Below are 15,738 nucleotides of genomic sequence, written 5' to 3'. Positions count from 1 at the left end.
GGCTATCACATATACGCTGCCGAGCTTTGAACATCGCGAGCACTGTTTTATGATCGCTTATGATCACAGGACACACTTTCTACTCAACAGCTAATTTCGAAGACTAAACCTATACAGGTTTACCGCCCTGTTGATATCAGATTTCTAGTTATTGCTGGATGCTAACTGTAGTCTATGTTATAAGCGTGTTATGAAAAGGGGGTGATTGCGCCACCGTGATTGAAGTCGTCGATTAACACTACTCCTGAAACACACTGGCTGCAGCAGGAAAGACAAGTTTTAAGCATTTCCACCTGGTTAGCACAGATTTGCTCATTTCCACTTGGGCTCACTTCATCCGCACACAGGGGGGTTTTTTCCACTAATGAGCCGTTATTGGCGCACTGAAATCAACTTCACCAATCGTTGGTGTCTACGCCGCAGCACGGCATGGGCGCCCCGTCGCTGTCCATCTTGATGCACGAGATCCTGAAGCTGATCCACTACGCGCGATGCCGGGACGTGGTGCTTATCCGCATCGGTACCAGCGGCGGAATCGGTGAGCGCCAGTGGCAGAGAAGAGCGCTGTCTTCTTCATCCACGCCGCGTCTCTTGCATTGTTCATTGCCCTGCATACCATTGTACAAGCGGCCCAGGTTTGTACCGAACTAGTAGCACCAATGTCTTTATTTTCTATTTTGCTACATTCAAAGGTGCGCAGAAATACTAAAGCAGGAAAGACGGAGAAAAAAAAGAAAATCCCTTAATTTTTTTTTTTTTGCTTGATTCCTTCAGGCCGTCGTAATCGTTTCTTCAAAACTTCGGACTGAACAGAGACCCAAGAGAGAATCAATTAACGGATGGTTTATGCACAAGAACTATTTACAGCATATGTACAGGGTGCCCACTTCTAGCTGAAACACGGTCACTTTGTTCAAAGCAGTATTGTTTCTGGCGCGGCCCCGTATGGAAGCAACTTCAATAAAAATACACAGTGACCTGGCGGTGGTGCTTCGCATATATCTGCCACATAGCTTCACTGTGCGCCGCCAGTTCGGACGTAGTGGCGTTTAGTAGGCAGCGATCGTCTTTCAGCTAGAAGCGGAATTCCGCTTCTTAAGACCCTGCACAGCGTCTTGCAGTGGACGAACTCTCTGCCCGCCCCACGCATCCGATCTCCGCTCGAGCGTGGGGGCAGCTCAGCTGGCTCCAGAATGGACCGCCATAAAGTGCGATGGAGGTTAAATATAATGCCATTCGCACCTCTCCCTACTCTTAAAAGAAAAATACATGCGTTGCATCTTCAGCGTGACACCGTTTTGAAAGCACTTCGCGCTTCTCTATTCATCAGCAGTGATGCCGTGGTTTTGCATTCATTTATACGCCGTCTCAGGACTGCCCAGTGCTTGCAGCCGCGCATAGGGCGCCAAGCTGAACATGCCTACCCAAACGGGCCAGGCCGGACGAGCGCGGTCTGTCCTATACATAGAGTTAATACACAAATGTCCTATACGAACCCTCTTGCCGCATTCAACGGTCTTTCCTGCCGGCAGCGGCCCTTATGATGCTTGCGCGGGCAAATATAAACTGCCCAGCGAACATCGATAAACAGCAAAACGATTGCTTCGGGTTCTTGCAGAAAGCGCACTGTCCTCACAAATAAAACAGAAACGTTCGAACCTTGCAAGCCGCCTATTCGTTTTACTCCGTTCTTTTGTCCGCCAGGGAAATACAGAAAACTCTTGCAAAAGTGGGATACGAGTGCGAAATCGAAGCAATAACTTTAACAGGAGGTATTAGTGACGTCATGGGCGCCATTATAAAGTGCCCAGCACAGATTCAGCAGTTCTAGCAGTGCAAGTAGGAGAAAGCGATGATAATGAGATTAGTTAAGTTTGTAGCCTTTCGCCGTGCTGCACGCCCACAATATGGCCGCCGATGTTGCGTATATGGGTGCATACCCTTTTAGCGATAATTATTTGTTACGTACCGAAGCTGCACTCTGGCGTGCAAGGGACGCTACTAGTGGGAGGCTCTGGGTTGATTGAGACCAACTGAAGATCTTTGAGCTTGCACTGATACTGCGAGGAACTCGGGTTTTATTTATTTATTTTTTTGCACCTCCCTCTGTCGAAACGTGGCCGTGCGGCGAGGATTTGATCCTGCGATCCTCTGTTCAACATAAGAGTGCCCCAGCAGCTGATTCATGGTCTACTATCAGTGACTGTCGTTGTTTTCCAATGTAATGAGCACCAGACGGACTAAAAGTGCTGTATTTGCGAATCAAACTGGCATTAATTTTGCTGAATATATCTGACAAAGAGTATACACATGCGCCAGAGCTTGCACACGTGTATCATACCCGTTAAACATTTTAAACAGTCATGCAGATTTCATCGGCGCACCTGTTTCAGGCATCCCGCCAGGGTCCGTTGTGGTCAGCACTGCGACCCTGAACGGCCTCCTGAAGGAGGAAATTGAAATGGTAAGCATGTGACTAGAAGTTGCCTTTTGTGCCGCATGTTCGGGAATGTTTGGGGGTTCACATTCTTCTATAGCCTCGACAAAGCTCCTTCCAATAGCGGCCTTGACTAAATACTGCCGAAACATTCTAGAGATTCACGTTTTCTTTTCTCAGAGCCCGAGGACGACGTTCGCTGCGAAGAAACTCAAGATTGTGACTCGGCAGCGTTGTATATACTATACGACCGCTTGGGGAAGGGAGAGGGGGAGACCCTTGACAGACCTTCCGTAGACATGGACTCACTTAGAGCACAAATTAGCATACTTTATAGTTACCACTCGTAATTATTTATTATGCATAGTAGACCACGTAACGAGACACTCTCACACACGGCCCTCCTCTAACGAAGTTAAAGTTAACAAAGTTAACGAAACGTTCCTCGCTGGTGGGTAACGTGTCTAACTCGCGATGCAAAGGTCTATGGTTGTCCATAGCACTCTTTGGCGACAATATCTTAGTGTCGTTATTACTCATCGTAACATAAGCACCATCATAAACTGCGAAGTGAACGAGTGAGAAACTCAAGACGCCGCGTCACTACGCAAAGTTGCGATGACTACGTTCGAAATTCGCTGGTCTCAGGTGTGGACGCACATGACTTTCACCACCACTTTCACCGTTCGTTCGTTCTTCTTCGGGAGCCTTTGGTTCTGCAAGTTGCACTGTGCTGGTAGGTCTTCGGAAATTTTACGAAAGCCACTTCATTCTGATGCGACAATTTTTTTTCTTTTTTGCAATGAGTCCACAGTTAACCTTACCACAGCGTAAACCTGTGCAAACTAATCAGCGCTGAAAAACCCCGTTCGCCAGTCGTCACTGGTTCACCTTCCAGCATTGGCGTAAATCCATGCAAATATCAGGGGGTTACACGTAGCTTCCGCTGCGCCCATTATGAATATCAAATTTCCTTCTTATTTATAGCTTTTTCTTTTTAAATAAATAAGACAAGACAAGCTAAAAGAAAGAGTTAACGGTGTTAACAGACGCTTTTAACGCAGTTGCTTGTAGAATTACTGCCATTTCAAAAAAAAAAGTAAAGAAAAATACCACTAAAATATTAAAAAAGGTACTCGGTGAGGTTACTCTCACGTTTAACAAACAGTGCTCGTATTAGCACCGGACTCAACAGGCATTCACACACTCACGCACACGTTGCTTAAAGCTTTGCGTAATTTCTCCGCAATTATAACTTTTCGATGTGGGCAAACACTGACAAATATTTTAATCAATTCTGTCAACCTAATATTGCCTCTAACATCTTGATAGACCTGTGCCATCGCTATACCATACGCATGCGTTGCAAAGCCACGCTTTCATCCTTCTCAGGGAAATGAAAGATCATTCCACTTCATAAGTGGAAACTGGCATTACCGATATAACCCTAAATTTGGCCTTCACTCCCTTGTAACACACAGGCTGATTCATGTATTTTTCAGTTTTTCAGAAAATGCGGTGACGGCGTTGTGGCTTTGCGCGGAAAATCCGCCCATGGCTCTGGGAGGTGGTATCGACATGGCCGTGTGTGTTGACTGGTCGTCGCGTCCGCATTACGCGACCGCATTACATGCATGGCCGGTTTGGCAGGCGCTGCCAACGTCGGCTTCGCCGCTGTGGTGGGAACGTGAGATCAGAATCCAGCCTTGGATCTCGCTGTCCTTAGGGCACGCAGGCACGTTCGTAAGGCTTGGTTAAAGCAGGGGTTTATATCTATGCCGAGTGTTTTTTCCCATGTAATGTGGTATCTTACGACTCTATGCTATGTGTATGAGGATACAGACAGAAATAAAGTTACGGGGGACATCCGACTTAAAGGGTATATGTAGTTTCTGCTCGATTATTTACCAATCCCTTAATTAGTGCCTCTACTATCCTACAAATTCTTCTTAACATAGCGTCCTAAGCTACCACTTTATCATAGCTACTCTTCGAAAGGGGCCAGTCCACATGGATATAAAGACCCACTTTAACCAACTCGTGTAAAAGGGACTGCATGGCCTATAAGAGTACCGTTGTCTGACTCGGCATCCAATTACCCAGGAAGCAATTGATTCCTATTCGAGCCTCCCACTCCAGTTGGCAACTCTTTGTGACATCATGTGGTATCGTTTACGTCACGAAACCCATAACGAATCAGTGCGCGGCCATGTCATATGCCTGCTATCAACTGCCAGAGCTACGCCCGTGGGTTTTCGCTCACAACGCCGGTGCCGAGAACAACGGCGCTGTATTTTCTCGAGAAGGAGGTCTTTAACGCTATCTCGTTAAATGATTACTGACTAAGCGAGTCACCAAGTTTGCGTTGTCCCGGCTAAGCATTTTTTTTTTTTTTGGAGCTGAGTGGCTTTTCTGCAGCATTTAATCATCAACGCTTTCTCGCTATGTACTCTCAACCTCCATGTTTTCATTTATGCCCGGGATGGTTGAAAAGACATTTGTATTATTATAATCGGATCGGCCATTGTCGAAAACTGACAGTGACGGCGTTGTACATGGCTCAATGTCTTTAGCGTATTCCTTTTTTTTTTTTTTTTTTTTTTTTTTTCAAATAAAGGTTTGGTTTGTAGGATTTAACGTCCCAAACGACTCAGGCTATGCAGAGAGGCCGTAGTGGAGGAATTTCCAGAACTTTTTTTTTTAAATAAAGTTGATCAGCAAATATGAAGTAAGTTGATAAAATTGTCAGTGCCTATCAAAACCATAATTAAAATGTCGAGGTCCGAACAAGAGCAAGACCATGCACGAAGAAATTTTCGAGGGTTCGCGTGGTTGGGTCGGCCCTCGAACACTCAGGACTGCCCCTTAACGTACTAGAAAACAGAGCTTTGAAAATAAATCACGCGCAGTTATACCATGCCTTTTGATAGGTTTTAATTATAAGAGTATTGTTTTTTTAATATCTGATTCTGCTGAGCCATGCTGTGGAAGAGAAGAGGCCTCCTCGCTCCCGCGGCTACTCGAATCATTCGATGCCGATCAGGACAAATCTCAAAAGAGAGCGGGGACCCTTGTCCCTCTCCCTCTTTCCATTTACGCCACTGCCTTCCAGTCCTGACATTGCTGATTTGCAGCGCTAAGGGCGGTGAATATCAGTGTCACCGACTATAGCTGGTCCGAGGCTAGATATGCCTTCCGCCACGTTGGAGGAAAAAGGTACAGCAATGATTTGGGTCTAGATAAAGGCCTTGGGGAATGATCCAGGCTAGCAGAGGTGACGGACGGAGCGGTAGAGCGCATTGGTATGGGGTGTGCGGTGAATACCTTTAGCCCATGTGGGAGATGCGTTTCCTCTTCTTCGCGCGGCGCGGGTCGTCTAAGTGCTAATTCATCCTTTCCCTTCCTCATAGCACATATTGGGCGAGGTAGTACGTCGTCCGTGCGTGCTGGACACGCAGCTGGCCGACGAAATAGTGGCGGTAGGATGCGAGTGCCTTCCTGGAGTACACGTGGTGACCGGCAAGACGCTCAGCTCCAATGACTTCTACGAAGGTAAGCGCTGCCCACACCGTGGGCTGTCACAGGGCGCCATGAGCCCATAATTGAGGAGCAGTTTCATATATATATTTTTTTTTTCCAGCGCCATCTTTCTGAGCATCCTGTGTACGCAACTTTCTTATTGCTCTATCACCACTAACAAATATAGAGGCACGCTTTCTACACACACCAGTTTGTCTTTACGTGCGCAGGACAAAAAGTCGATCGCCCCTTGTGAGTCGTGACGCATTAGTTTCACGACTTTTGTTCGGTGACCTGCGTAGTGAAAGTAGGTTTGAACTATGCGATTGGTGATCCTGCTGTTTAAAAAAATTGGAGCACTGACTTTATATTTCTTATAACTGAATTGAAGAAATGAGCATAAATACATGGACAGTTCTGCATAATCGTGAGCCTTTCATATGTTGTCGCTCCAGAAAGAAGCGTGAAAATTCTAACTACCCAAAAGAAAAAACTGAGCCGAAAAGTTTTTTGCCCAATGAACAAGGCCCGAAATATTGTTTTTTTTCCCCTCTCATCAAAAAGAGCATTATCTAGAGCTGCTATCATTAACTAGCGCCGTTAGCACTAGTTCCTCGCTTACTAGTACAGAAAAATGTGAAGGATAGGAGGACTACGATCCCTTCCTCTCAAGAGGAGCTGATTTTTGTGCTGTTGAAAGAATGCCGGCGCAGGTGTCTGCCTTCTTCGTATATTGGCTGCATATAAGTTCTTCTGTGCACTCTCCAAGGTGACTGTCCGCGTATGAAGTACGAAACAAGTGGCTGAATCCGAGGCGTCTCTGTCCTACAGGCCAGGCGAGGTTAGACGGTGCCATCTGCCACTACACGGAGGAGGACAAGTTCGCGTTTCTCGAGCGGCTGCGTGGCCTGGGCGTCGTCAACATCGAGATGGAGTCCTCACAGTTCGCTGCTATGTGTCATCACGCTGGCGTCAAAGGTGAGTATGCCGCTGGCCGAAAGGTCTCTGCACAGACTTGTACATTATGTCGTCCTTTTCTCTCGTGTTCCCGTTAGGTTTTGTTTCCGCTGTTAATTTGTAATATATCACCAACATGCCCGATCTGCTGTTCTCACAGACTTGCTGCTTCGAGTTCACTTTGCGCGCCAAGCGTTTTCTAATTTGATGCTTGGTTTATGGGGTTTAGCGTCCCAAAGCGACTCAGGCTATGAGATGCCGTAGCGGAGTGCTCCGGAAATTTAGACCGGCTAGGGTTCTTTAACGTGCAGCGCGTTGTTCAGGATTCCAAGAATCAAGTGCGAGAAGGCAAGCTCTCTGAGTGAACCCGACGCGAATGGAGAACCAACAGGCGCGAGATGCGACGCCAATCCGGAGAAGTAAATATCGAACTAGTCATGAATTCGTGAATTCAGCAATTCATAAATGTCGACACTCGGCCACATAGTCCACACATAGTGCAGTCGTCCGCGCGTATCGTGAAAGGGTTCACGCTGCGCGCTGTTTGCCTTTTCTTCATAGCGCGCCCGATCTTCTGGGCACAGAGTCGGCAGGTATCTGGCAACATCTTGTACGCACGCAGGGCCAACGCACGAGTAGCCGCATGGTGTTTTGGTGAACCCTCGAAAACGACAAAGGACTGGCGTTCAATTCAGTGCAGCCTTTACTGCGCTGCGTTGTCTGTTACCAGCGACGATAACATGGCGACTATCCGCGCTTCGCGCATGCTCCATATACACTTGGAGGTGGTTTAAATCACTTTGCGTTTTATTTTCCTCGATACAGTGCTTTTCTTTCTGGGGAGGCATTTCGCAACATTAGTTGTCACGGCCTGTGACGCCATCTCGCTGTGTTGACCAATCAGGAGATTTTGTTATAACGCTGGGGCTTTCGGCGAACGTGCGGTTTAACGCTGTTTACTGATTGAAACACGTCTTTTATTCAAAACTCTGATGGTGCAAATTGCTCTGTAGGCATCTGGCCCCACCACAGTCACATAGCCGAGGCGGGCGTTGGTTCGTTTTCCGTCGACGACTGCCTTAAAGCTTTGATGCGGACGCTTCACTACGGACACCAACTCGAACTTACAGCATTAGTGTCGGTAGGCGCCTGAAAGAGCAATAACTCGGTTCTCTCCTTTCATGTGGGAGGGTGACATTAGAATCAGCCTGACGTTTCAATTCACGTTACCCACATTCCACGGGCAGGAGCTGCCAACTCGGGTCGCTCCTTTCATATGGGAGGGCGATATCAGAATCAGTATGACAGAGGGCCCTTTGTATACACGTTACCCCTACGACACGCAGGCACGTCCATACGGCTTTGTTAAAGCGGGACTTTATATCGTGATAGTGGAATAATGTAGCACTTTTAGGGCGTGATAGTGGAATAATGTAGCAGGCTAAGGAACTTCCATTCAGGTTTCTATACCAAAGCTAGCGTTTTAGTCTTGGCTTGCCTCCACAAAATATCTGAGCTTTGCCCAGTGCATATAGGGAACTTTTATAAAGCGATGCATGCTGGGTAATCCGCCATGATGATTTCGCTGGCAGCAGACGGCGAGCAGCGCAGCCAGGCTGAATTGAGCAAGTGTTTGTCGTTTTCGACGGTCCACCGAGCAAACTTCCGGCTTTTCGTGCGCTGCCCTTACGTTCGTGCAATCTTCGGTAGATTCCTGAGGAACGTACGCGTCGACACTGTGTCCGAAAAATCGGGCGCGCTATGGAAAAACACAAAGCAGTAGTGCGACGCGGACCTCTTCAAGCGACGCCTCTTCAAGCGCGAACGACTGACTGCACTACGCGTCTGGACCTGGGCGCCCGTTGACATCGCCGACATTCATGATTTCAATTCTGACGAGTAGTTTGATACTTGCCCGGATTAGCGTCGATCTCGCATCTGTTGGCTCTTGCGAGCCATTCGCGTCGGCGTCGCTAGAGGGATCCTTTGCCTTCTCGCACTCGTGCAGACGTATTTTTAGAATCTTGAGGAACCCACAGTCGGCCTGTCCGATCGCGCCAGCATCGTCTGCGTGCATTACGCGACCATGCAGACGACGCTGTGTGGCAGTGCCGTGCTGCGCGTCTGCTGCCAGCGACAACATAATGGCGGATTACCCAGCATGCATCGCTTCTTGCAAGCTCCCTATATCGATGGCCGCGCTTTCGACGGAAACTGGATGGGCCTAGTCGATGTAGTTGGCCGGGTGAGTGGCAATGGGAAGTTCTGCACTCCGTTCTTCGAAGGTCACAATAGTGGACTAACGTCTGCGTTGCACCCGATAGTCTTCCGGATTAGCGCGCGAATGTGGCGCACCTGATCCTCGGTGCATTCCTCTTTTCCTTGCGGAGGTGCTCAAGGGCCTTGATTTGTCGCTTCCTCGAGATTTCTTTCAAGGTTCCGGGTTCCAAAAGCGGTTTCTGTACCCGCTAAGGTGAGAAGTGCGTTCGGCATGTGTCACCCGTTAATAATTAAATGTCGTTAACGATGCGCCACTATTGGTAGATGTTCCGGTCTCAAAGGAGATGCCTTCGACTTGCGTGGCAAGCTCAGCCAGAAATCAGCTATCTGTAGTGACAGAAGGGGGTGGTCGTTTGGTGTTCAGCTTTCGCCGCTTCAAGCCAGAGTAAGGGTCGGAGTCATGATTAACGAGCAAAACAAACTTTATACAGCAAAAGACGATACAGAGTGATTAACACTAACACTTACAATGCACATACAATAGGTTCACTGAACGGCAATGCAAAGCATGCAACTAAAGAAGCTTCAATAAGCACAGAAGCTTTACAACACTGAACATTGCTCGCGAGAATCAAACAAACAAGCACGACATTGTTCAGCGGGCACTGTCGCAGACCGACGTCTGGAGAGCTACGATGTGGCCGTCTTGTAGACGAGCGCCGTTCCCTCGCAAATCTCCCAGGCTTGCGGAACAGCGAGTGAACCCCGGGAGCCGAGCATTAGCACTTGCTAACTCGCAGCAACACTAGTTAAAACACTGACCCAGCAGAGACAGCGATTCCCACAAACAGTGCCACAATACCAGTGAGGTTGTTGCTATAAGTAGCGGGATTGATGTCACCTGACATCGCATGGTGCATACAGTCACAGTCACCATCGTCGACGAGGTCCACGTTGCGGAAGCAGAGCTTGCAACCCTTTTAAAAGCTGCACAGTGGGTGCTGCAAACATTTCTCTAAACACGACTCCAGGCACAGGCTATCTGTTAACCATTTGTTTCGCGCGTATGAAAGTGAGCGCTAGTCTGTCAATATACCATAATATAATCGGCGATTTATTAGCGACATTTGAAGACCTGAAATTCAAGTTAAACAATGCAAACATGCGATTTCCTGGGTGCCTGAACACCAGGCGTCGTAAAAAACGACAGGACCAAAAGCGAGGTGCGAGCAGCAGCACACAAAACATCAACCACGCTTGCCACGCAAGTAGAGGGTATCTCCTTTGAGACCTGAGCATCTCCCCCTCTCAGGGTGTTTGGAAGTGTGCGCACCAATAGTGGCGCATCGTTAATAACATTTAATTATTAACGAGTGACAATTATACTTGGCGTCCGCGACAGAGCGTTTGGTGCAATCAATCTCAGAGGACGGAGAACGAGTCGGAATGGTTTGTGAAGAAGTCGTAAACAGTGTAGCAGCAGAGCGATAGCGAGATGTGCCGCGCTGAAGCGGTTAAGTGTAGGGTCTGTCGAGAAGTACTGTGTGTTAGCATTTCGGCAGTTCAGACTCAAGATGAATCTTAAGGAGATACCGCGTTGGGCCTACGGAAGAGTAAAGGAACAGAACTGCGAGAATGGGTGTATCAATGAGAAAAAGAAGTTAAAGAAGGAGAGAGAAAATGACGAAGGAAGCGAGCAGAGGCAAAGAGGCATCAAGAAGAGAAGGAAGAGAGAATGGCAGAGAAAGCAAGCCGAGGTAGAGAGGCAACGAGAAGAGAGAAAGTATGACTCAGGAAGCAGGCAGAATGAGAGAGAGAGTGGAACGTACGCAGGTTAGAGAAAAAGAGAATTCTTAAAAGAAAGAGATATTCTTCTCAAGAAGCTGGCTTAAGTTCATCGTTTGAAGGGTATCACCGAGCCGGTGGAGGTAACCTATCCCTATATAGGGTGGGAAGGTGTACGAACTCGCTCGGTGACAACTCCAAAAGAGTGTGAGACTAGCTACAGAGCTACGGTTGTGGAACAGTCCATTCCTGTAACAGAAATTTCAGAGAGGACTTTTCTTGTGCTAAGGTGTTTCAGGAAAGTGAGAATGTACCCTCCGAGACGACATGTTGCGTAGAAGCTGCGAAGCCAGTTGTCGAGCAAGAAGGCTCAAGCATGTGCTCGTCGCCTGAAGATGAATAGGGGCAGGATTCTATAGCTCTACGTTAAATGGCACCATGTCTGAGTGCAAGACTGACCGTGACAAGGAGCTGTCAAATACCAGTGAGCACGGAAGCTCGGATGAAGATGAGAGAGCAGATCATAAAATTGAGGATTCAGACATTGAAGAAAGCGAGAGCTGCACTGCGATGAGAGAGTTCAAGGAAAGTTTTAAGGAACAAGAGGTAATTAAAAATGAGGAGAATAAGTCTCCAATAAAAAATGAGCTCTTCTTTCATAAAGAAAAGGGAGAAGATTGAAAGGAGTGAACGGGAACAAAATGATTCTTTACAAGACGCTTCATGGAGAAAGACAATGATGTAGTTGTAATCGGAATAGGGGCGCCCCGAAAAAAGGCCTAAAAAGAAAGCAAGAAAAAGACATGAATTGCGCTGGCCCTGGTGATGCTTCCGGACTGGACGAGTACCACATATCAAAGTCAAGAAGGAGACAAGGAGGCAAAAAGGAGTTGCAGCCGAGGCTGGACTCCAAAGCGAAAAGGAAGTGAGAACCGTGCCCGTAAGAGAAGCTCAAAAGAGAGGAAAAGGCCGCGCAAGAGGAAGAAACGCCAGAGAAGTTCTCCAGAGAAGAAACGCCAGTTCTCATTTGAGAAAGAGAACTGGCGCAGAAGAATATTGGAGAGGAACTATAATCTGATCCAAGCAAAAGGCGCGCGTCGCGTGTGGAAGTATAGGCGAAAGTATGCCTTGAATTTATGCACTTTTCATTTGAAAGGCTGTGTGTTTCGGTGTTGTCGATTTGCAATATGTTTTGAAGTGTATCGTGACAACAGTCAGTTGTTTTGTTCGAAAACATCATTGTACTGGTGTGCGAATTTTTGTAGTTAGTGAAACTCTGATTATTGATGTGTGTATGTGTGCCGTTGCCCTATGTAGTTTGTGAGCGCATGCATGTGCGCACGATGTTCGTGGGATTGAGAATATTGTATACAATATTCTTTAAGGGAGGGACAGTGTCGGAAATCAGGGCACATTTCTATTAAGTCAGCGCGGCGAGACGACGCGGCGTCTGCGTCGAGCGTTCCAGCACATTTGAGAAACGTCTCCTTAGCGAAGCGCCTTCGTCGCTCCTCAACGAGGAGTCATTTTCGGGGTGATAGTCGCCATCTTTGAGCGAAATTGTTGGGCCTAAAGTGGATGACCATAATCATTTGAACATTATTGCGTGAATACGTATAGCGTAACCCAGACAGGCACACAGCGCTAAGTCCCAGCAAAACTCTTATGTCGATTTTATGCCAAATTATCGGTGTTCAACCATCAACGGTAAAAAAGACACCTCTTTTCCAATGTGCAATAAGCCATTGACGGAACTTAGTGCAGTGGGTTTCCTGCCTGTCCCTGTGTTGATTGCACTATTTCCCCGTATCATGTACCAACAGATCCAAAATCAAGTTTACGCTTCGCTGATATTGCCTTGGAAATCTATTTTTCCAAAAGAGGGTGCACTCTGCGCTGTGTTCGTAGCAGAGGACCGCCTTCGACCACCGTTTGCTGCATGGTTCCCAAGGTCCGAACCCTAGCGGCCGTCGCAGTCGTTTTAAAGCGAAATTGTTGGTGGCTCGCTTGTGGTGCAAGCGGCGTCGTTGGTGTAGCATATATCATGTGACAACGCAATCAACGAGGTCACCTGCAACGCGCGTAGCCATAGGAATTCCCATACAAGTGCCGGAGAAGATTCTGCAATCTCAAATAGGTCAAGCGCATGAAAGCGAAGTTATATTCGAAAAGTTTCATTTTTCTCCTCTTGCTGCCTTGTATGTATGTATAACTTTATTAGGGAGCCGGCAAACGACGGGTTAAAGCGTCGTGACGCTGGCCAAGCGTCTACCCGGGGCTAATCCCTACTCTGCACTACCTCATTTGGCCCGTTCGTGGTGAGTTGTGAGGCTTGTGCTTTTCGAGCGCACCCCGGGCCTGCTGGACGGCCCATAGTTGAATGTCCTTGTCTGTATTCTGCACAGCACTTTGTAGTTCCGGCGGGTATGTCCTGGATGCAGCTTCGGTCGGGCACAGTCCCACATGATGTGCCATTGGTCCGCCGGACCCACTTGACATACACTGCACATATCACTCGTGTAGATGTCTGGGTGGAGGACGTGTAGCACTGCCAGGGCTAGGAGTGACCCGGCTTGCATTTGCCTTAGGATGACCGCCTCCTCCCGACTAAGTGCCGGGTGAGGCGGTTGGTTGGTTGGTTCACAGGAAGGGAAAGGCGCAGTATCTGTCACACTTGCTCTGTGGACACCTGAACCGCGCCGTAAGGAGAGGAAGGAAGGTGGGATTGAAAGTGGAAAGAGAAAGGGGAGCCGTAGTGGAGGGCTACGGAGTAATTTCGACCACCTGGGGATCTTTAACGTGCGCTGACATCGCACAGCACACGGACGCCTCTTCGTTTCGCCTCCATCGAAACGCAGCCGCCGAGGTCGGGTTCGAACCCGGGAGCTCCGGCACAGTAGTCGGCCGTCTTACCACTGCGCCACCCCGGCGGGGTAGGGTGAGGCGGCGGCATTGTCCGTCGAGCTAGGCGGTAAAATTTAGTCACTTCCTCGTAACTGGTCATTCGGTCTTTTGTTTCGAACCACCATTCGGAACGGTCCCTTACACCTCAAAAATATAACATGCTTCACATACAAAGCGAAACGATGAGGCGTCTGTGTGCTGTGCGATGTCAGCGCATGTTAAAGATCCCCAGGTGGTCGAAATTACTCCGTAGCCCTCCACTACGGCTCCTCTTTCTCTCTTTATACTTTAACTCCCACTTTCCTCCCTTCCCTTACGGCGCCGTTCAGGTGCCCACAGAAACAAGTGTGACAGATACTGCGCCTTTCCTTTCCTGTGAACCAATCATATTATATTATATTATATTACACGAAGTCTGACGTGTCGGAACCGTAGCACTGCGTTTGATTCCGTAATTGCATGAGGGGGAAACGAGCAGAGACAGTGCCCGGGTAAATCACACATATACAGACCGGCTGCTTTCAAAAAGAGGTATGGGGCCGGTGTCCAAGGATTGTAGATGAATATTTATTCTGGTCCAAGGAAAAAATGCAGGCCTGCAGAGTGAGTAAAATGAGATCTCATGAAATGTATTTTACCGATTATCTTCGGCGGTGGCTTTCTGCAGGAGCGGTGCTGTGCACCACCCTGCTGGACAGGACCCAGGGAGACCAGGTGGACGCACCTAAGGACGTCATGGCCGAGTGGCAGCAGCGGCCGCAGCAACTGGCAATTCACTTCATGGCACGCAGGCTGGGGGTGACGCTGTGCTCCTGAAAACCGCAGGCTCCGTAAACCGCCACTATACCGGTGCGGCATCCGACCAGAACGAAGGGAACACTTACGGTGTTAGCGTTACGTTATTTATTGTTGAATGTTGCATATTTAAGAGATAAATTAACGCGGAATGGATGTAACTTCTCACCCTGAGCAGTCCAAGGCGCGTTCGCTCAGCGTGCTGTTTGCATTGTGTGCGCCGATAAAGCTGCATTTGAGGGTGAGCAAGGCAGCCAGCTCGAGTGCATGCATGGGCCATTACACGTATATGGGTCTCGTGATGCGCATCGACATCACCATGCCAATGAAGTGCAAAACGTAATCGTGTTTCCACGTGTAGTTTATCTCTACAAGTGAGCGAGGCACTGGGGCAGCGAAGCCCACATGACAAAAGCCATGTTGTATTCTGCGCATGCGCGATGGCATAATGCAAGCGCTCAACTAAAGACCGCGCGCAATCGAATGCAGGTACGCAGCCCTGGGCACTGAAACCACTGCCTTCATCACAATGCAATGCCACGTGAAGGGCGCATAAATAAATAAAAAAGCTCGACCATCGCATGCATACGATTAAGAGAGCTAGCTCGATTTTACAGAATTTAATCTGAGGTCCTCAATTCCGGTACCAACGTGTACATCACGAAACAAAAATTCGTATGGTACCACCCACACCTCTCCATGACCGCTTCGCACGCCACGGCCCCTCGAAGGCAGCAGTCCATCACGGTTTTGGGAACCAAAGGTCTCCTGTGCGAATCCCTCGAACATATTAGAATTCAGCTCAAAAACAATTCTATGCGCCATATGGTGCCGATTCCTTTGACACCATCACAACCCTGTATCTCAAACGGGTGGACCATAAATTTGCCACCAGTGGTGATTGTAAGTGGCGACACACACACACACACACACACACACACACACACACACACACACACACACACACACACACACACACACACACACACACACACACACACACACACACACACACACACACGGCTCTCACTTTGAAATTACTGAATTATTTCAATTCGGCCATGCAATTTATTCTAAGCCTTGTAAGGGCCTTACAAAGGTGGATGAACGCACACTCCTCC

The 15,738-nt window shown here is 48.3% G+C and overlaps 1 protein-coding gene across 1 annotated transcript in view; it reads left to right on the top strand.

The window, feature by feature from the left end:
* Nucleotides 1-14,960, top strand: part of LOC146185079 (uridine phosphorylase 1-like) — a 30,950-nt gene extending 15,990 nt beyond the window's left edge. The window contains exons 4-8 of the mRNA XM_084606068.1: nucleotides 424-538; nucleotides 2,394-2,464; nucleotides 5,848-5,989; nucleotides 6,788-6,934; nucleotides 14,490-14,960. Of these exons, the coding sequence (XP_084462194.1) occupies nucleotides 424-538; nucleotides 2,394-2,464; nucleotides 5,848-5,989; nucleotides 6,788-6,934; nucleotides 14,490-14,638 (624 nt within the window). The 3' untranslated portion in view covers nucleotides 14,639-14,960. The remainder of the gene's footprint in view (nucleotides 1-423; nucleotides 539-2,393; nucleotides 2,465-5,847; nucleotides 5,990-6,787; nucleotides 6,935-14,489) is intronic.
* The last annotated feature ends 778 nt before the right edge of the window (nucleotides 14,961-15,738 follow it).

This window comes from Amblyomma maculatum, chromosome 6 (assembly GCF_055883805.1).
Source record: "Amblyomma maculatum isolate TAMU_Amacu chromosome 6, ASM5588380v1, whole genome shotgun sequence".
NCBI classification, from domain to species: domain Eukaryota; kingdom Metazoa; phylum Arthropoda; class Arachnida; order Ixodida; family Ixodidae; genus Amblyomma; species Amblyomma maculatum.
Note: the sequence above shows the minus strand (reverse complement) of the source record. Positions and strands in the feature narration are given on the sequence as shown.